General features: G+C 44.2%; 1 protein-coding gene across 2 annotated transcripts in view; it reads right to left on the reverse strand.

The window, feature by feature from the left end:
• The window catches only part of LOC132823883 (uncharacterized phosphotransferase YvkC-like), a 165,886-nt gene that overhangs the window by 127,183 nt on the left and 16,913 nt on the right, over nt 1-21,790 (reverse strand). For both annotated transcript variants that reach the window (XM_060837975.1, XM_060837977.1), the window contains exon 2: nt 2,626-2,760. In XM_060837975.1, coding sequence (XP_060693958.1) covers nt 2,626-2,760 — 135 coding nt within the window. The remainder of the gene's footprint in view (nt 1-2,625; nt 2,761-21,790) is intronic.

A 21,790-nucleotide genomic window follows, 5' to 3' on the forward strand; every position in this document is an offset into this window, starting at 1 on the left:
GGTTTCCTCACTCAGTATGTAGACAGACCGACAAGAGGAGAGGGCATTTTGGATTTGGTGCTTGGCAACGAGCCAGGACAGGTGTCAAATCTCACTGCCTCACAAAGCCTTGGAGTGGGAAAGGACCAATTACTGAGGGAAGATATTTAATTGGGGAAAAGGAAATTATGAAGCTATCAGACAGGGGTTGGGAAGTACAGACTGGGAGCAATTGTTCCACAGAAATGGCACAGCAGACATATGGAGATTATTTAAGGAGCAGTTGTTGCGAGTGATGCACGAATTTGTTCCTCTGAGGCAGGTAAGAAGGGGTAAGGTTAAGTAACCTTGGATGACGAGAACAAAGGAACATCATCAAAAGGAAGAAGGCAGCTTACGTAAGGTGGAGGAAGCAAGGATCTAGCACAGCTTAAGAGGATTACAGGCTTGCTGGAAAGGAGCTCAGAAATGCACTGAGAAGAGCCATGAGGGGACACGAGAAAGGCTTGGCAAGAAGGATCAGGGAGAACCCAAAGGCATTTGACTCATACGTGAGGAATAAGAGAATGATCAGAGAGTAGGTAGGGCTGATCAGGGATAGCGTAGGGAACTTGTGTGTGGAGTCTGAGCAGATACGGGAAGCCCTAAATTAGTTTTTTGCTTCGGTTTTCACCAAGGAAAGGGAACTTGTAATTGAAATCTTATAGGAGCTGGGATACAGTCTTGACCAGATCAAGATTGATGAAGTTAATGTGCTAGAAATTTTGGAAAACAGTAAGATTGATAAGTCCCCAGGGCCCAACCAGATTTATCCTAGGCTGTTCCGAGAAGTGAGAAAGGAGGTTGCTAAGCCGCTGGCGAGGATATTGGCCTCCTCAGTCTCCACAGGAGCCGTACCGGAGGATTGGAAGGAGGTGAATGTTGTTCCGCTTTTCAAGAAGGGTAATAGGGAAATCCCTGGCAATTACAAATCAGTCAGTCTCACGTCTGTGGTCAGCAAAGTTTTGGAAAGAATTCTGAGGGATAGGATTTATGACTACTGGGCAAAGCATAGTATGATTAAAGGCAGCCACCATGACTTTGTGAGGGGCAGGTCATGCCTCACCAATCTTATTGAGTTCTTTGAGCAGATGTCAAGACAGGTCGATGAAGGTCGAGCAGTGGATGTGGTGTATAATGACTTCAGCAAGGCATTTGATAGGGTTCCCCATGGTAGGCTCATTCATAAAGTCAGGAAGTATGGGATACAGGGGGATTTGGCTATCTGGATTCAGAATAATCTGGCTGACAGAAGGCAGAGAGTGGTTGGAGATGAAAAGTATTCTGCCTGGAGGTCAGTGTTAAGTGGGGTCCCACAGGGCTCTGTTCTTGGGCCTCTGCTCTTTGTAGTTTTTATAAATGACTTGGTGGAAGAGGTTGAGGGGTGGGTTAGTAAATTTGCAGATGACACAAAGGTTGGAGGTGTCATGCGCGACATAGACATGAGGCAGAGCTAGGCTGAGAAATGGCAGATGGAGTTCAATCTGGATAAATGTGAAGTGATGCATTTTGGAAGGTTGAACTCGAATGCTGAATGTAGAATTAAAGACAGGATTCTTGACAGCGTGGAGGAACAGAGGAATCTGGGTGTGCAAATACATTGATCCCTCAGAGTTGCCACCCAAGTGGATAGGGTTGTTAAGAAAGCATATGGTGTTTTGGCTTTCATTAACAGGGGGATCGAGTTTAAGAGCCGTGAGGTTTTGCTGCAGCTCTACAAGTCCCTGGTGAGGCCACACTTGGAATATTGTGTTCAGTTCTGGTCGCCGTACTATAGGAAAGATATAGAGGCTTTGGAGAGGGTGCAAAGAAGGTTTACCAGGATGCTGCCTGGCCTGGAGGGCTTGCCTTATGAAGAGAGGTTGAATAAGCTCAGACCTTTCTCTCTGGAGAGAAGAAGGAAGAGAGGAGACCTGATCAAGATATACAAGATAATGAGAGGAACAGATAGAGTCAAAGTCAGAGACTTTTCCCCAGGGCAGGATTGACTAGTACGAGGAGTCATAGTTTCAAGATTTTAGGAGGAAGCTATAAAGGAGACGTCAGAGGAAGGTTCTTTACGCAAAGAGTTGTGAATGCGTAGAATGCATTGCTAGCGGTGGTGTTGGAAGCAGAGTCATTGGGGACATTTAAGCGACTGCTAGACATGCACATGGATAGCAGTGAGTTGAGAGGTGCGTAGGTTAAATTATTATATTTTACATTAGGATTAAACCTCAGCACAACATCGTGGGACAAAGGGCCTGTTCTATGCTGTACTCTTCTATGTTCCATGTTCTAACAAATTATAACGCAAGCTTAGGCTGACATTCTCCTCCCCGATAACTCAAAAGTATAGGAAATTTTACAACGCCTTCTCTGGCAGAAATCAGCTAACTGAATACAAATTGAACCAGACTGTAGAGCTCTCTAGTATGTAACTTCACAACATGGTAACTTTAGCAAGTGCACCCATTGGATATATTCTTTAATCCTTAACTGCTTGAGGTATGTATTTATCTCCCTAAATAAAGGAAAAAATAAGCACAGTTTTAACTGTTCTTGTGGAGAAAACAACGTTCTAGAAAAATAATTGTTATTATGGAAAAAGCTGCAAATGGGGCTTACCTCAAAATATCCAATTCCATCGACTCGAAGCAACACCCATATTTCACATAAGTCATTGGGTTTCCGGCAAATACGAACAATAAAATAGGTTTTATCCACTTCTGTGAATCCCATAAAGTAAACTGAGTCGATAGCCTGTAAAAAGTGCAGAAAGTAATCAGGTCTAATCAATGATTGTTGATACAGTAAAATAAGCGCTGCTTCAAAATGCAGTGCAAGACATGTACAATGAAGTTGTCCCATGTATTGTGTAATGTGTGCAAGTTGAAATAATGTTGACAATTTTAATATTTTCAGATATGCAATATTCCAAAAGCCAGTCTTGCCACAGAACAGCTTATAAAGTAACATCCGTAATATGCTTTACATAGACTGACTTGTTCTTAGCGAAATGGTTCTGTGAAACCATGTGGCGATCCATGTTTGGAATTTTATGTTTTAAACTGCAGACAGTTTGAAGTTATACAAACACACACACACACACACACACACAAAGACAATAAGAAACAACATGTTGTGTGGTGATATTCTGTATCTCCAGGGTGAGCTATGTAGCCAGTCTGATGTGGAGAAAGTGAGGACTGCAGATGCTGGAGATCAAAGCTGAAAAATGTGCTGCTGGAAAAGTGCAACAGGTCAGGCAGCATCCAAGGAGCAGGAGAATCGACGTTTCGGGTTCTTCACCAGGATAAAGGACCTGATACCCAGCATGTGCAAAACCAATGTAGTGTACAAAATCCCACACAAGGACTGCACAAATCACTACATAGGACACACAGGAAGACAACTAATGATCCGTATCCACGAACACCAACTAGCCATGAAACGACATGACCAGCTATCCTTATTAGCCACACACGCAGCCGACAAGCAACATCAGTTTGAGCAACATGAGGAAGGGCTTATGCCGGAAACGACGATTCTCCTGCTCCTTGAATGCTGTCTGACTTGCTGCGCATTTCCAGCAACACATTTTTCAGCCAGTCTGATGTAACAACACTGTACATATATTTATAAAGGCAAGTCTCAATATTATTGTGGTTCTGTTCACCGAGCTGGGAATTGGAGTTGCAGACGTTTCGTCCCCTGTCTAGGTGACATCCTCAGTGCTTGGGAGCCTCCTATGAAGCATTTCTGTGTTGTTTCCTCTGGCATTTATAGTGATTTGTCTCTGCTGCTTCGGGTTGTCAGTTCCAGCTGTCCGCTGCAGTGGCCGGTATATTGGGTTCAGGTCGATGTGTTTGTTCATAGAATCTGTGGATGAGTGCCATGCCTCTAGGAATTCCCTGGCTGTTCTCTGTTTGGCTTGTCCTATAATAGTAGTGTTGTCCCAGTCAAACTCATGTTGCTTGTCGTCTGCGTGTGTGGCTACTGAGGATAGCTGGTCGTGTCGTTTCATGGCTAGTTGGTGTTCATGGATACGGATCATTAGCTGTCTTCCTGTTTGTCCTATGTAGTGTTTTGTGCAGTCCTTGCATGGGATTTTGCACAGTACGTTGGTTTTGGTCATGGTGGGTATCGGGTCCTTTGTCCTGGTGAGTTGTTGTCTGAAAGTGGCTGTTGGTTTGTGTGCTGTTATGAGTCCTATTGGTCGTAGTAGTCTGGCTGTCAGTTCAGAAATGTTCTTGATGTATGGTAACGTGGCTAGTCCTTTGGGTTGTGGCATGTCCTCATTCCGTTGTCTTCCCCTTAGGCATCTGCTAATGAAATTGTGGGGGTATCCGTTTTTGGCGAATACATTGTGGAGATATTCTTCTTCCTCTTTTTGCAGTTCTGGTGTGCTGCAGTGTGTTGTGGCTCTTTTGAACAGTGTCTTGATGCAACTTCTTTTGTGTGTGTTGGGGTGGTTGCTTTCGTAGTTCAGAACTTGGCCTGTATACCTTTGTGGTGAATTCTCCGTTCGGTGTCCTCTGTACTATCACGTCTAGGAATGGGAGGTGGTTGCCCTTTTCTTCCTCTCTAGTGAATCTGATTCCTATGAGTGTGGCGTTGATGACTCGGTGTGTGTTTTCTATTTCTGTGTTTTTAATGATTACAAAGGTGTCATCCGCATATCTGACCCAGAGTTTGGGTTGAATTTTTTGGGGTTGAAACTCAACACAGAAGCGCTTCACAGGAGGCTCCCAAGCACTGAGGATGTCACCTAGACAGGGGATGAAACGTCTGCAACACCAATTCCCAGCTCGGTGAACAGAACCACAACAACGAGCACCCGAGCTACAAATCTTCTCACAAACTCTCAATATTATGTTTGGAAGATTAAAAGGAAGGATAAAGGACAGGGCTCCTCAGCCAACATTTGCTAAGAGAACATTAGCAGCTCACAATTGCTATTGTTATTCAAAGCCATTAACATGATCTGGGGTTTCAATACTAGATTGTGATTCTATATTAGATTGTGCATGTACAAATAAGAAGTTTATCAGTTTCTGAAATAATATCAACTAGGTACAACTAAGTCTAAATCATTAAAAATGTTATGTGGGACATAGCATATTTTCTAAACCATTTTTAGATTTGCTCTTTAAAGCAAGTTTTAATTTGCAGGCCAAGTGCTTGGTTCAAAAATGTTTTTCCTTTGATTTTTTTTCAGTGGATCCACACAATAATACAAATAATATGAAATGGGAGGATGGAGGCAGAGGATACTGTGAGTTGTACGCTGGACTGGGCTGGGCTGGATGTTTTACCTGAGGTAACAGACGAGAAGAATAGGCAGGTTCTTCAATGAGCAGCAGATACAACTTTCATATTTGATATCACTAAGGAAGTACCTGCTTTTTTAAAAACATTGAACTGGATTTTGTGGTCACAGCAAAACTATGCCCTTAATAATTGTGTGTGTAGAAAGCTGCCCAAAAGATTATTTTGATATCTTCAGTGACAGCTTTCTCATTCAGAAAGCTATTTTAAATCGAGCATGAGATAAATGGAATCTCAGGCATGCAGCATCGGTGATAACAGACAGCACAGTAAGCAGCCAGTGACATAAACAAGAAACCAGGAAGTACAAACCTTTGGTTTTCTTCAAGTCAAAAGTATGACACCAGAACATTAATTTAAAACATAGACCAAGAAATCCATCAAAGAATTCAGAAGAGACACATTGATTCAAAGAAAAATGAGACAGTGGAACAAGATAACACACAGCTTGTTTGAAGCGAATAATATAGATAAACTTAGCAGGGAATTGGTCAAACATATGATAGAGATGGATGTTTATAATAGTTGATTCAGATAAGAATAAGAAGAGATGCAACTAAATTAGGTTAGATGAGATTAGATTCCCTATAGTGTGGAAACAGGCCCTTCGGCCCAACAAGTCGACACTAACCCTCCGAAGAGCAACCCACCCAGACCCATTCCCCGACACCTAACACTATGGACAATTTAGCATGGCCAATTCACCTGACCTGCACATCTTTGGACTGTGGGAGGAAACCGGAGCACCCGGAGGAAACCCACACAGACATGGGGAGAACGTGCAAACTCCACTCAGACAACTGTCTGTGTGGAGTTTGCACATTCTCTTTAGGGACTGCTTTTGATATGCCTTTCCGTGTCATATCAAAATAAATATTTTCCTTCATTTCTAGTTTAATATCTAAAATAATGTTTATTAACCATAATGAAAAATAAAATCGGCATTTCAGAAATGCAAATTTAGTTTCTAGGGCAAGCAAAGATGTTTGCTTCTAATTAAAATGTTAGCATGTCAGTATAACAAAATGGCACCTCATTTCCCACGGTGTAAATATTTCCAATACCTTCACTGTGAGGCGATAATGGTGGCGGCAGGGTAAGTAGTATTCAGGCTCCTATCCTCATGTGCTCCTGGCCAGCTTCATTCATCTTTTTTTTAATCCTTTTTGGTTTCTTTGTTTATCTTTTCATCAAAGTTCACCTGTTCTTATTTTTTGCGGCTACAATAGAGCAAGGCAGTTGCAATGGCCAGCTGTGGCAGCGTGTTGGATCACCTTCAGTAGCAGCGTCTCATAGCCGCTCGCTAAACCCAGGAACCATGGAGAGACCAAGAGATGAACTTTGTCTTCACTTGGGCTCAATTATTTCTTTTTATAATTTCTGCAACTAAAATGGTGCTGGATTATGGCCACTTATACACTTTTCACTATGTTTTCATAAATGCAAGTGACTATGAATTACAATTCTATTCTATCAGGGTAAAAGTGAACATCTGTTTCATTTCACTGATGCAGAACTTTAACAGTAGCCTTTGGTTTAGTATAAACTCACTGTCAGCACCGTCTGGATTTGCTCACCTCCTCTTCCTTACTCAGCTAAAAGGTCAGAGGGAGCCCACTCAGAGGAAGAATGGCCAATTGACCATACGGCTCACAGAGTCCCCCCTCACCGCCCAACCCCACATATGCTCGGGTCAGCAGGCTCTGTCCAACAGCTCACTGAGGCAATCAAATGGGCAGCAGAGCAATGCTATCAGCTATATCAGTGACCATTGGTCAGACAACAGGCACTCCCCAAGGCCAAGGGTAAGTAGGCCCACCACTTACCAACTGCATTTTATATCCAAGTTATGAGGCATGAGGCAACAAATCGGAGCAGCGAGAGCTGGGAGGAGGTGACGTTGGTGCGAGGTGATTGTCGGGAAGGCCGGTAAATATATTTAGACTTCTTACCTTCAGGGTAGCGGGGGAGGAGCGAGCAAAGGACTTCTGGGAAGGGTAAGTAGAACAGGTTATATTTGCGTGGGTGCGTTATGGGGGGGATGATTTACCAGGGGAAAGCAGTGGGGTACCTGCAGCTCAGAAGGGAAGGGGAAAGAGCAACAGAGCAGTAGTCATTGGGGACTCGATAGTTAGGGGGACAGATAGGAGGTTCTGTGGGGATGAGAGAGACTCACGGTTGGTGTGTTGCCTCCCAGGTGCCAGGGTCGGTGATGTCTCCGATCGCGTTTTTGGGATCCTTCGAGGGGAGGGAGAGCAGCCCCAAGTCCTGGACCACATTGGCACCAACGACATAGATCGGAACAGAGATTGGGACTTGAGGCAGAAATTCAGGGAGCTAGGATGGAAGCTTAGAGCTAGGACAAACAAAGAGTTGTTTTCTCTAGTTTGCTGCCCACGTGCTAGTGAGGTGAGGAATAGGGAGAGAAAGGAGTTGAACTCGTGGCTACAGGGATGGTGCAGGAGGGAGGGTTTCGGGTTTTTGGATAACTGGAGCTCTTTCCGGGGTAGGTGGGACCTCTACAAGCAGGATGGTCTTCATCTAAACCAGAGGGGTACCAATATCCTGGGTGGGAAATTCGCTAAAGCTATTAATGTGGATTTAAACTAATACAGCAGGGGGATGGGAACCAAAATTGTAGGACAGGTACAGAAGAGTAGGGAGTTCCAAAATCAAGTATCTGATACTGGCAAGCAAGAACCTGGATTGAAGTGTGTGTACTTCAACGCGAGGAGCATCCTAAATAAAGTGGGTGAACTGGCAGCGTGGGTTGGTACCTGGGACTTCGAGGTTGTGGCCATTACAGAGACATGGCTAGAGCAGGGACAGGAATGGCTGTTGCAGGTTCCGGGATTCAGATGTTTCAGTAAGAACAGAGGAGATGGTAAAAGAGGGGGAGGTGCATCATTATTGATCAGGGACAATATTACAGTTGTAGAAAGGATGTTTGGGGACTCGTTAACTGAGGTAGGATGGACTGAGGTTAGAAACAGGAAAGAAGAAGTCACCATGCTGGGAGTTTTCTACAGGCCTCCAAATAGTCCCAGAGATGTTGAGGAAAGGATAGCAAAGATGATTCTCGATAGGAGTGAGAGAGGCAGAGTAGTTGTCATGGGGGACTTCAACTATCCAAATATTGACTGGGATCACTACAGTACGAGTACTATAGATGGGTCAGTTTTTGTCCAGTGTGTGCAGGAGGGCTTCCTGACACAGTATGTAGATAGGCCTACAAGGGGCGAAGCCACTTTATATTTAGTACTGGATAACGAGCTTGGCCAGGTGTTGGATTTGGAAGTAGGTGAGCACTTTGGAGACAGCGATCACAATTCTGTCAGGTTTACTTTAGTGATGGAAAGGGATAAGTGTACTCCACCGAGCAAGAGTTACAGCTGGGGGAAGGGACATTACAATGCGATTAGGAAAGATTTAGGAAGCGTACAATGGGGAATGAAACTGCAGGGGTTGAGCACATTAAAAATGTGGAGCTTATTCAAGGAAAAACTCCTGTGTGTCCTGGATAAGTATGTACCTGTCAGGCAGGGTGGAAGATATAGAACACGTGAGCTGTGGTTTACTAAGGAAATGGAATCCCTGGTCAAGAAGAAGAAGAAGGCTGATGTTAGGACAAAATGTGAAAAATGTGGCGCTGGAAAAGCACAGCCGGCCAGGCAGCATCCGAGGAGCAGGAGAATCGATGTTTCGGACATAAGCCCTTCTTCAGGAATGAGGTGGCGGAAATGACGGAGGATGGTACGCTGTAGCCGGAGGATGGTTGAGTGTAAGGTGAGGACCAGTGGGGTTCTGTCCTGGTGACGATTGGAGGGACGAGGTTCAAGGGTAGAGGTGCAGGAAGTGGAGGAGATGCAGTGGAGAGCGTTGTCGATCACGTCGGAAGGGAAATCGCGGTCTTTGAAGAAGGAAGCCATTTGAATTGTTCGGTAATGTTTGTAGTTTTACTACAAACCGACCGACTCCCACAGCTACCTAGATTACACCTCCGCCACCCTGCCCCCTGTAAAAATGCCATCCCATATTCCCAATTCCTCTGCCTCCGCCGCATCTGCTCCCGGAGGACCAATTCCACTACCAAACAACTCAAATGGCCTCCTTCTTCAAAGGCCGCAATTTCCCCTCCGACGTGGTCGACGACGCTCTCCACCGCATCTCCTCCACTTCCCGCACCTCTGCCCTTGAACTCCACCCCTCCAATCGCCACCAGGACAGAACCTCACTGGTCCTCATCTTCCACCCCACCAACCTCCGGATAAATCATTTCATCCTCTGTCATTTCTGCCACCTCATTCCTGAAGAAGGGCTCATGCCCAAAATGTCGATTCTCCTGCTCCTCGGATGCTGCCCTGGCCTGCTGTGTTTTTCCAGCGCCACATTTTTCAATTCTGGTACTCCAGCATCTGCAGTGCTCACATTCTCCTGCAAAATGTGAAAACTCAGGGCGCTTGAAGGTTACAAGGAAGTCAGGATAGACCTAAAAAGAGAGCTCAGAAGAGCCAGGAGGGGACATGAGAAGTTGTTGGCGGATAGGATCAGGGTTAACCCTGATATATCAGGAATAGCATGTCAGGAATAAAAGAATGACGAGAGTTAAATTAGGGCCAAAGATAATAGTGGGAAGTTGTGTGTGGAGTTAGAGAAGATATGGGAAGCACTAAATAAATATTTTTTGGCATTGTTCACTATAGAAAATGAAAATGTTGGTGAGGAAGACACAAAGATACTTGCATCTAGACTAGAAGAGATTGAGGTTCACAAGGAAGAGGTATTAGAAATACTGCAGAGTGTGAAAATAGACAAGTCTCCTGGGCCGGATAGGATCTACGGGTAAAAAAGAGGTCGGCAGATGCTGGAGATCACAGTTGAAAATGTGTTGCTGGTTAAAGCACAGCAGGTCAGGCAGCATCCAAGGAATAGGAAATTCGACGTTTCGGGCATAAGCCCTTCATCAGGAATGAGGAGAGGGTGCCAGGCAGATAAAGATAAAAGGTAGAGCCCTACCTTTTATCTTTACCTGCCTGGCACCCTCTCCTCATTCCTGATGAAGGGCTTATGCCCAAAACGTCGAATTTCCTATTCCTTGGATGCTGCCTGACCTGCTGTGCTTTAACCAGCAACACATTTTCAACCAGATAGGATCTATCCTAGGATCCTCTGGGAAGCAAGGAAAGAGATTGCCGAGCCTTTGGCATTGATCTTCAAACCATCATTGTCTACAGGAATAGTGCCTGAGGACTGGAGGATAGCAAATGTGGTTCCCTTGTTCAAAAAGGATCGTAAAGACAACCCTGGTAATTACAGACCAGAGAGTCTCACTTCAGTTGTTGGTAAAGTGTGGAAAAGGTTATAAGAGATAGGATTTATTACCATCTAGAAAAGAATAATCTGATCAGGGACAGTCAGCACGGTTTTGTAAAGGGTAGGTCATGCCTAACGAATCTTATTGAGTTTTTTGACAAAGTGACCAAACAGGTAGATGAGAGTAAACCAGTTGATGTGGTGTATACGGATTTCAGCAAGGCGTTCGATAAGGTTCCCCACAGTAGGCTATTATACAAAATGCGGAGGAATGGAATTGTGGGAGACACAGCAGTTTGGATCAGTAATTGGCTTGCTGAAAGAAAACAGAGGGTTGTAGTTGATGGAACATGTTCATCTTGGTGTCCAGTTACTAGCAGCGTACCGCAAGGGCCGGTGTTGGGTCCACTGCTGTTCATCATATTTATAAATGACCTGGATGAGGGCTTAGAAGGTTGGGTTAGTAAATTTGCGGATGACACTAAGGTCGGTGGAGTTGTGGATAGTGACGAAGGATGTAGTAGGTTGCAGAGAGACATAAATCGGATGCAGAGCTGGGCTGAGAGGTGGCAAATAGAGTTTAATCTGGACAAGTGTGAGGTGATACACTTTGGACGGAGTAATCGGAATGCAAAGTACTGGGCTAATGGTAGGACTCTTGGGAGTGCAGATGAGCAGAGAGATCGTGGTGTCCACGTGCACAGATCCCTGAAAGTTGCCACCAGATTGACAGGGTTGTTAAGAAGGCATACAGTGTTTTGGCCTTTATTAATAGAGGGATTGAGTTCCAGAACCAGGAGGTTATGCTACAGCTGTACAAAGCTCTGGTACGGCCACACTTGGAGTATTGTGTACAGTTCTGGCCACTGCATTATAAGAAGGATGTGGAAGTTTTGGAAAGGGTGCAGAGGAGATGTACTGGGATGTTGCCTGATCAGGAAGGAATGTCTTACGAGGAAAGGCTGAGGGACTTGAGGCTGTTCGTGTTAGGGAGAAGAAGATTGACAGGTGACTTAATAGAGACATACAAGATAATCAGAGGGTTAGATAGGGTGGACAGGGAGAGCCTTTTTCTAAGTATGGGGACTGCAAACACGAGGGGACACAACTTTAAAGTGAGGGGAGATAGGTATAAGACAGATGTCAAAGGTAGTTTCTTTACTCAGAGAGTAGTAAGGGTGTGGAATGCTTTGCCTACAACGGTAGTAGATTCACCACGTTTAAGTGCTTTTGAGTCGTCATTGGACAGGCATATGGACATATATGGAGTAGTGTAGGTGGGATGGGCTTCAGATTAGTATGACAGGGCGGCGCAACATCGAGGGCCGAAGGGCCTGTACTGTTCTGTAATGTTCTATGTTTTATGTTCTCTAAATCAATGTAACAAACGGGAGAGGGATCAGGGCAAGATAAGTACATGAGAGATGTCAGGCACTTTGAAAATAGCTATCCTATAATAAACGCTCACAAGGTGAGAGGGAACTAATGAAACAAAAACTGAACTCTGGAGACTTTTTAATAATTCATATTTCCAAAATAGATTTTAATTGCTCTCAATAATCTTAACTGCACAAGTTTGTGTTTCATAATTGGATTTTTTTTTGGAGATTGTGGAAGGGAAGTGTATCTGGTAGAATTACATGTTTTAATGAAAGTAATTAACACTTGTACAGTGTGACAAAGCTACTAAGAAGTTTCACATTCCAAGTGCAGGCAACCAGAAAGGGACTTCACCTTTTAAGATTGCTTAGCAGAACACTGGCAGACATGCCTGTTCTGCAAGCAAAATTCATGACAACATTTCCAGAATGAAATGAAGGATGATAATTAGAGTGGAACAGTGTTTGTGTTTTTAGTGTTTTTAATGTTTTGGAAATTTAATGTAGGACTGAAGTGTCTTTAATTACTTTAAATCTTGATGGAAATTAGAAAATCTGTATTAAAAGGACTCAAGATTGCAGAAAACCTTTATATCACCTCAATGGCTGATATGTTAAAAAAAAGCAGAAATTGCTCGATAAACTCAGCAGATATGGCAGCATTCGAGCTGAGAAAGCAGATTCAATGTTTTGTCTCCAGTGAAAAGTCATCAAACATGCAAGATTAACTCCATTTTCTCCCCACCCTTTGTAGCCAGATTTCTGGAATTTCACGAGCAATTTCTGTTTTTGTTTTAGATCTCTAGCATCATTGTACTGAATTGAATTGACTTGAATTTATTGTCACGTGTACCCAGGCACAGTGAAAAGCTTTGCATTGCGAGCAATACAGGCAGACCACAGAGTTAAGTAGGATAGATAGTAAATAATAGGTAAACAGCAGCAAAAATACAGCTACAGGTGAATGCTAAGTGTCTGTGAGTCCATTCAGTATTCTAACAGTATAAACTGTTTCGCAACTGGCTGGCGCATGTGTTCAGCTTCTGTACCTTCTCCCTGATGGTTGAGGTTGTAGAAAAACATTGCCAGGGTGGGATGGAGTTTTGAGAATGCTGGAGGCTTTTCCTTGACAGTGGGCCTGGTAGATGGATTCTATAGATGGGAGGTTGGCCTTTGTGATTGTCTGGGCTGAGTTCATCACTCTCTATAACCGTCTCTGATTTTGAATGTTGCCATACCAGGTAGTGATACATCCAGACAGAATGCTGTCAATGGCGCACCTATAGAAGTTGGCAAGGGTATTTGCCATCATGCCAAATTTCCTCAGCTGCCTGAGCTTGAAGAGACATTGTTGGGCCTTTGTAACCAGTGCGTCCAAATGAAGAGTCTAAGAAAGCTTGTTGTGGATGACCACTTCCAGGAGCTTGACATTCTCCATTCATTCCACCTCTGTGCTGTTAATGTGTGTTTGTTTGTGGGGGGCATGAGTAACATCCTACCAAAAGTCAATAATGAGGTCTTCCATCCCCTGGCTGTAGTCTGTTTCGTCACCATCTGAGATTCGACCCCCTGTGGTGACATCATCAATGAACTTGTAAGTGGCATTGGTCTGGTATTTGGTGATGCAGTCATGAGTATACATGAGTACAGTAGGGGGCTGAATAGGCACACTGGGGGTGTCCAGTGTTGAGTGTTAGTCAGGATGAAATATTATCCCCAAGCTTCACTGATTGTGGCCTGTGGGTCAGGAAACTGAGAATCCAGTTGCAGAGAGTGGGGCTTAGTCCGAGATCACTAAGTTCAATATTCAGAGCTTTGTTTTATTTAATGCTAAAAACAATCCTTTGCTGCTAAATCATTCAAGAGCAGTAACCATTAAAAGGCCATCTGATTTCAGTTCAATAAGTCACTTTCAGTGGAATTCTAACCTGTTTAGCACGTTATTTGGTTTTAAACTGATAGGGTGTCATTCATGTTGCTTGTTGCTCTGGAAAGGAGGAACTAAAGAACCCAAATGCTTCTCTGATAAAAGACAACTGACAGTTCAAACCTTTCCTCATGCACATATCAGGACAACTGCAAGAATGCCACATTTCAAACAATCACAACAATTCATGCTACATGAGAGAACTTAAAGCTCCCCAAGCTCTGAGTAATTCATAAAAGGTGCAAACCTTCATCATATTCCTTCATTTGCACAGAATGCCTCCTTGTGAATGTCTGTCATTTCCAACAAGAGTAAGTGAGACATGGTGCAATCTTAGCTGATTATCAGTACATAAGCCAGTGATTATGTTGCAAACTAGTGGAAGATTCCATGGTGATGTTCTTCACTTTACAATAACAAAAACAGGAATGACAAAATTTGGGGAAGATATTGGTGTCTTTCAGGCTCAATAGGAAAGATTACCTTTGCCACAGAAGCATTATATATTACAGATAGACTGTAAAACAATTACATGCATATGAAAAGAAAACAAAATTATTTCAAAGTATCTGAATGAGTTAAAATATCATGACCATATTCATTGTCTACGGTGTTCACTGAGGTTCCAGTGGATGTCTAAGTGACTGCTCTGGCTGATCCAAACCCAGGGGTTCTGCAGCAACTAAAACATGACACCACACATGACCTGAGCTTTGTATGAGTGTCATTCTGGCCACCTAATCAGTCCAACTCGGTTGTGATTCTCTCAATATGATATCATTGCTTGGTATATTAGCAAGAGTGAGCATCTCCGTGTGTATTAATTCATCCTGCTAACTGATTATCAGAAGCTCCCAAAGGCAGCTAAAGTGAAAGAGGTTAAATATCTTGGCTTGACACTGGTACAGAGCCCAGATCTTAAATACATAAAGCAGAGTGGGTGGGTCCATCGGTCTTGGATTTCGGTTTGGTAGGTAGACTTGCCAGACTGAGGTTCCAAGTCTCCCCAAGGCTATGCTTACTTTAGTCATTCTTTCATGTTTTGGGCATGAGTCCTTCTTCAGGAATGAGGAAAGTGTACCAAGCAGGTTTATCTTAGCCTGCTTGGCACACTTTTCTCATTCCTGAAGAAGGGCTCATGCCCAAAACGTCGATTCTCCTGTTCCTTGGATGCTGCCTGACCTGCTGCGCTTTTCCAGCAACACATTTTCAGCTCTGATCTCCAGCATCTGCAGTCCTCACTTTCTCCTAATTCTTTCATGTGTCCAGTTGTCAACATAGACAAAGTGTGCTGAAATAAGTGAATTTACTATAGTTGACAGGTTCTGGCCATGGAATAAACCTTGGGCTAAAAATAGGGCTTTCGTGGAAAAGACTGATACATGACATCAGTTTTCCTTGAATTGATTATAGGTTGACACTGTTGCTTGCATTGGAGAAGGAGTCTGTGATGCATTGCTTTGAAATAAAAGCTAGTGCATAGTCATCAGCAAACAGGAAATGGCAAAGTATATCCTTTGGCCGGAGTCAACTCAGATTGAGCAACTTCTCAACCAATGTGATATTTGATTTTGCTGACACAGCCACCATCATGGAAGGCATCACAGCCTATGATAGAGGAAAAAAAACACACACCAAAGAGGTTTGGTGCTAGCATGCACCAAACTCCATTAGTAGCTGGGAAAGTATTCAAACGTTCACCCATCTTGAACACACACACACACACACACACACACACACAGTCATAGCATCCTGGAATTGTTGAACCAGTTGCATGTCAGAGTACAAGTTAGCTGACAGTTGTTTAGCTACAGCTGAAAGAGTAGGATGTGTGATTGTTACCTGGTGGCTTCTTTATGTCATCATAATGGGGCGGCACGGTGGCTCAGTGGTTAGCACTGCTGCCTCACAGTACCAGGGCCCCAGGTTTGATTCCAGCCTCAAGTGACTGTTTGTGTGGAGTTTGCACAGTCTCCCTATGTCTGTGCGTGTTTCCTCCAGGTGCTCCAGTTTCCTCCCACAATCGAAAAAAATGTGCAGGTTAAGTGAATTGGTCATACTAAATTGCCTATAGTATTGCCCATTAGTCAGAGGGAAATGGGTCTGGGTGGGTTGCTCTTCAGAGGGTCAGTGTGGACTGGTTGGGCAGAAAGGCCTGTTTCCACACTGTAGGCAGTCTAATCTAATGGACCCCAAGATAGCAACAGGAAATCAGACAACAGGACCAAGATGATTATTTATGTATCTGGATGATAAACAAGTCAATATCTGAATGTTTTATTATTTTTACCTGATTTCTGCTGCTCTTTTTTCACAATAATTACAACAAAATGAATCACCAAATGGTATGGAAGACTAAAAGTTAAAACAATGACTGCAGATGCTGGAAACCAGATTCCGGATTAGTGGTGCTGGAAGAGCACAGCAGTTCAGGCAGCATCCAAAATGTAGCGAAATCGACGTTTAGGGCAAAAAGCCCTTCATCAGGAATAAAGGCAGTGAGCCTGAAGCGTGGCGAGATAAGCTAGAGGAGGGTGGGGTGGGGAGAAAGTAGCAAAGAGTACAATAGGTGAGTGGGGAAGGGGATGAATCTGATAGGTCAGGGAGGAGGGTGGAGTGGATAGGTGGAAAAGATAGGCAGGTAGGACAAGTCATGGGGACAGTGCTGATCTGGAAGTTTGGAACTTGGGTGAGGTGGGGGAAGGGGAAATTAAGAAACTTGTTGAAGTCCACATTGATGCCCTGGGGTTGAAGTGTTCCGAGGTGGAAGATGAAGCGTTCTTCCTCCAGGCGTCGGATGGTGAGGGAGCGGCGGTGAAGGAGGTCCAGGACCTCCATGTCCTCGGCAGAGTGGGAGGGGGAGTTGAAATGTTGGGCCACAGGGTGGTGTGGTTGATTGGTGCAGGTGTCCCAGAGATGTTCCCTAAAGCGCTCTGCTAGGAGGCGTCCAGTCTCCTCAATGTAGAGGAGACCGCATCGGGAGCAACGAATACAATAAATGATATTGGTGGATGTGCAGGTAAAACTCTGATGGATGTGGAAGGCTCCTTTAAGGCCTTGGATGGAGGTGAGGGAGGAGGTGTGGGCACAGGTTTTACAGTTCCTGCGGTGGCAGGGGAAAGTGCCAGGATGGGGGGGTGGGTTGTAGGGAGGGTGTGGACCTGACCAGGTAGTCACGGAGGGAACAGTTTTTGCAGAAGGTGGAAAGGGGTGGGCAGGGAAATATATCCCTGGTGGTGTGGACTTTTTGGAGGTGGCGGAAATGTCGGCGGATGATTTGGTTTATGCGAAGGTTGGTAGGGTGGAAGGTTGAGCACCAGGGGCGTTCTGTCCTTGTTACGGTTGGAGGGGTGGGGTCCGAGGGCGGAGGTGTGGGATGTGGACGAGATGAATTGGAGGGCATCTTTAACCACGTGGGAAGGGAAATTGCGGTCTCTAAAGAAGGCTGCCATCTAGTGTGTTCTATGGTGGAACTGGTTCTCCTGGAAGCAGACACGGCGGAGGTGGAGGAATTGGGAATATGGACTGGCATTTTTGCAAGAGGTAGGGTGGGAAGAGGTGTAATCCGGGTAGCTGTGGGAGTCAGTGAGTTTGTAAAAAATGTCAGTGTCAAGTCAGTCATCATTAATGGAGATGGAGAGGTCCAGGAAGGGGAGGGAGGTGTTACAGATGGTCCCAGTAAATTTAAGGTCAGGGTGGAATATGTTGGTGAAGTTGATGAATTGCTCAACCTCCTCGCGGGAGCACAAGGTAGCGCCAATGCAGTCATCAATGTAGAAGAGGAAGAGGTGGGGAGTGGTGCCGGTGTAATTGCGGAAGATTGACTGTTCTACATAGCCAACAAAGAGACAGGCATAGCTAGGGCCCATACATGTGCCCATGGCTATCCCTTTGGTCTGAAGGAAGTGGGAGGATTTGAAGGAGAAATTGTTATGGGTGTGGACCAGTTCGACCAAACGAATGAGAGTGTCAGTGGAAGGGTACTGTTGGGGACGTCGGGAGAGGAAAATACGGAGGGCTTGGAGGCCCTGGTCATGGCGGATGGAGGTGCAGAGGGATTGGATATCCATGGTGAAGATGAGGCGTTGGGGGCCGGGCAAACGAAAGTCTTGAAGGAGGTGGATGGCTTGGGTGGTGTCTCGAACATATGTGGGGAGTTCCTGGACTAGGGGGGATAGGACAGTGTCGAGGTAGGTAGAAATGAGTTCAGTGGGGCAGGAGCATGCTGAGACAATGGGTCGGCCAGGGTGGTCAGGCTTGTGGATCTTGGGAAGGAGGTAGAACTGGGCAGTGTAGGGTTCCCGGACTATGAGATTGGAAGGTGTTGGTGGGAGATCTCTTTAGGTGATGAGGTTCTGCATGGTCTGGGAGATGATGGGTTTGGTGATTGGAGGTGGGGTCATGGTCGAGGGGGCGGTAGGAAGAGGTGGCCTCAAGTTGGCGTTTGGCTTCAGCCGTGTAGAGGTCAGACTAAAGGTCAATAAAGACCATTTGGAGCAACATGCCTGGGTTGGTTCCTTGAAACAGCAGCCATGCTTAGTCCCTCTATTTATAAATCCAATTAACCAGATGTGTTATTTTAGTAAACTTAGCAACTTGCCTTGCTGTCTTTCAGCCATGCAGTTAACTGGAAACAACAGACTTAATGTAACCTCTAGAAGGACATTAGGTCAGTTTGTAAGGGCATTGGAGGAGGTGAGCAGAAATGAAACCTTCAGCTGGCAGAGATAAGGGCTCATCCATCCATGCATATTGGAATCTGCTGTCTTCTACAGAAGCAGAGGTGGCTGAGACAGCAGGGGTTCCTGAGGTGACGCACCAGGCAACACTTAACACAGCTGTACCAGCCACAGTGCATGAGAATGGCTGCCTACATGTATCTATACATTCAGGCCAAAGCTGTCAGGGGTCCTGAAATCCATCAGTCCTGACAGCACCAAACTAAGCTGCAAATGTGTTGCTGGTCAAAGCACAGCAGGCCAGGCAGCATCTCAGGAACAGAGAATTCGACGTTTCGAGCATGAGCCCTTCATCAGGAATAAACCTTATTCCTGATGAAGGGCTCATGCTCGAAACGTCGAATTCTCTGTTCCTGAGATGCTGCCTGGCCTGCTGTGCTTTGACCAGCAACACATTTGCAGCTGTGATCTCCAGCATCTGCAGACCTCATTTTTTACTCGAAGATTAGCACCAAACTAAGCATGAGTGAGCAAGTCATTGCTAAATAAGGGCTGTATGAACACACAGCTTGTGACAGTGTTTAGCTGATGGTTGGGACAAAGGTCGAGAGCATAGTCAACAATGACAAGGCCAGCATTTATTAACCATTTCTTGAGAAGGTGTTAATGAGCTGCCTTCTTGAAACTCAGTGGTGTAGATAACACCCAGCGCTGTTATTGAGGGAGTCCCAGCATTTTGACCCAACAACATTGAAGGAATAGCAAAGTATAGTAATTCCAAGTCAGGCCAGTTTGTGGCTGGGAGGGGGACTTGGAGATACTTGTATCCCCAGGCATCTGCTGCCTTTGCCCTTGAAGGTGCTGGGGTGGATCAGTTCTACCGTATCCTACGAGAAAGACTTCTAGACAAAAACAAATCGACTCTTCTTTTGAATTGTGCAAAAGTCCCATTATTTTCAGCATCAAATATTTCAGCTGAGAGCATTGCAGAAATGAAGTGGCAACAAAGTGACCTTAACAGAGTAAAAATAGAATATCTAAATAAGAAGCAAACTACTGAGAAAATGAAAAGAAGGAACTGTTGGAAACACTCAGCAGGTTATGCATCACCCCTTTGGAAAGACAGCAGTGCTTTCCAGAACTGGTGGACATGACATCCAACAGAGTACCATATCAACACTGACAAGGGTAGTAAGATTAACATTTATAATTTACTTTGGATATGTACTTAGTTCCTGGGGCCCTTTCTGCTCTCACAGGTGGGCCTAAAAACTCCTGTGGCACTACCTTGATAAAGAGGTGAGTATTTATTGATATGCGGGTAAATATTTATCCCTTAATTAACAGCACAAACACAGACTGGTCGCATCCACATTACAGTTTGTGAGAACTTACCATGCAAATATTTGTTGCCACATTTCCTACATTGCAACGGTAACTTCGCTGGCTGGAAAACACTTTGGGACATCCTATGGTTGTGAACGGTGCTGTGCAAATGTAAGTCTTGTTTTAGAAGTTAATTAGTCAATTGTGTGACTGTGTTAATAGGACAACTGACGAGGCTGGAGTGAAGTAGGTGTAAAAATCAAACCAGTTTGAAAAGACAGCAAATGACTGGCAAAGACGTGAGGTAGGAAGATGGTAGTAGCAGCACGATTGGAACAGAAGTTCAATTATTATAGAAAGAAGAAGCAAATGCAGAGCAGAGGAGTGCAATTGAGATTGAAGTGGATAAAGAATATGAATGTAACAATAAAGTTCTAAGTTACAGCTACAATGTCAAAACAGGAAAGATCAGTAATGCCTGGTTCCTATAGCATCAATGGGTTTTCAACAGCAGATGTTCACATGGGCAAAGACCTGCAGGAAATTGTTTGCGAAAAGGACAAGACCTGAACTGGGATTCCGAGGAAACCAACATGTCTGGGAGGAAGCTAGGTTCCGGGAGCAACAGCTGTAAAGGGTGGATCTCCTGTTGAGAGATCAGATTCTAATAGTAATAGAGCAAGGGGATCTGACCATCCGGAATAGGAAGGAAAGACAAGCCCGAAGTAATTTACCTTTTCCAGTTTGTGTGCTGGCTTCCAGTGAGGAGAATATAAATTATCGTTAAATGACTAGAGTAGACCCAAAAACCTTGAAGTGCTTCTCAACAGATTATTGTAATTGACAGTAACTGCCTACACCCATCAGTGCAATATTGCCAAACCTCTCCCCGCCTCAGAATATGTGGTATTGAAAACCTCACTCATGTCTCTGTTACCTCCTGTAAAAAGAACTGTTCCAATGTGCTCCTTGCCTTGCTCCAATCTTCTATTGTCCATAAACCTGGGATCCTTCCAAATTCATCTTATATCACTCAATGCCTAATTTTGCCTCATGCAAGACACCATAACGTATTTTATTACTTTAAAACTGCTACATAAATATAAGTTCTTATCGAGTAACGATAATTAAAGTAAGTTAAATTTACACTACATTTTGCAGCTCAGACTGAAATTCACAGATGTTTTGATAACTGCCAAGTGGAAATTATGAAAATCTTCATTTCAATTGAGGGAGCTAAAAAAAACCTGAAAATTTTGAAAATAAGCCAACATAGAAGTGTCTTCAAGGTTAACTGTTGGCGGATTGTACCCCACACCCTTTCACCCACAACTGAGTGCTGGAATAGGAAGAGTACAAAAGTAAGAGAGATGAATAAATGACAGGGACAGCGTCTGAAAGAGGATTCAACAAAGAATTAAAGTGGCAGCTGCCCTCCAACGCCTGGGTGCAGCTGAACAGGAAGAAAGCTACTAAATTGCCAACACTGACAAACAGGAAAGTTGTTTAAATGAGAAAGGAAGCGAAAGGAGCAAAATCAAAATCGTCAATAGAAAGTAGTGGAGTAATTAAATGAGACAAAGTGAACACGATGTGTTTTTTTCTTCTTAGAAGACAAAAAATGGAATCTATCAGCTATGCTCAAAGACAAAGATAAATAAACTCACAAATGTTTTCTTCATTTGCATTTCATTACTAAACTTTCTTTTATTCTTTTGTCCACATGAGGTGTTACTTAGACAGAAGGTTAAAAGGTGCCATATTGAAATGCAAATAAAAAATAGTCAAGTGCATTTATTGAAAAGCTAGTGTTTGCAATTATGTAACAGCGAGGTATT

The sequence above is a fragment of the Hemiscyllium ocellatum genome, chromosome 17 (genome assembly GCF_020745735.1).
Source record: "Hemiscyllium ocellatum isolate sHemOce1 chromosome 17, sHemOce1.pat.X.cur, whole genome shotgun sequence".
Classification (NCBI taxonomy): Eukaryota; Metazoa; Chordata; class Chondrichthyes; order Orectolobiformes; family Hemiscylliidae; genus Hemiscyllium; species Hemiscyllium ocellatum.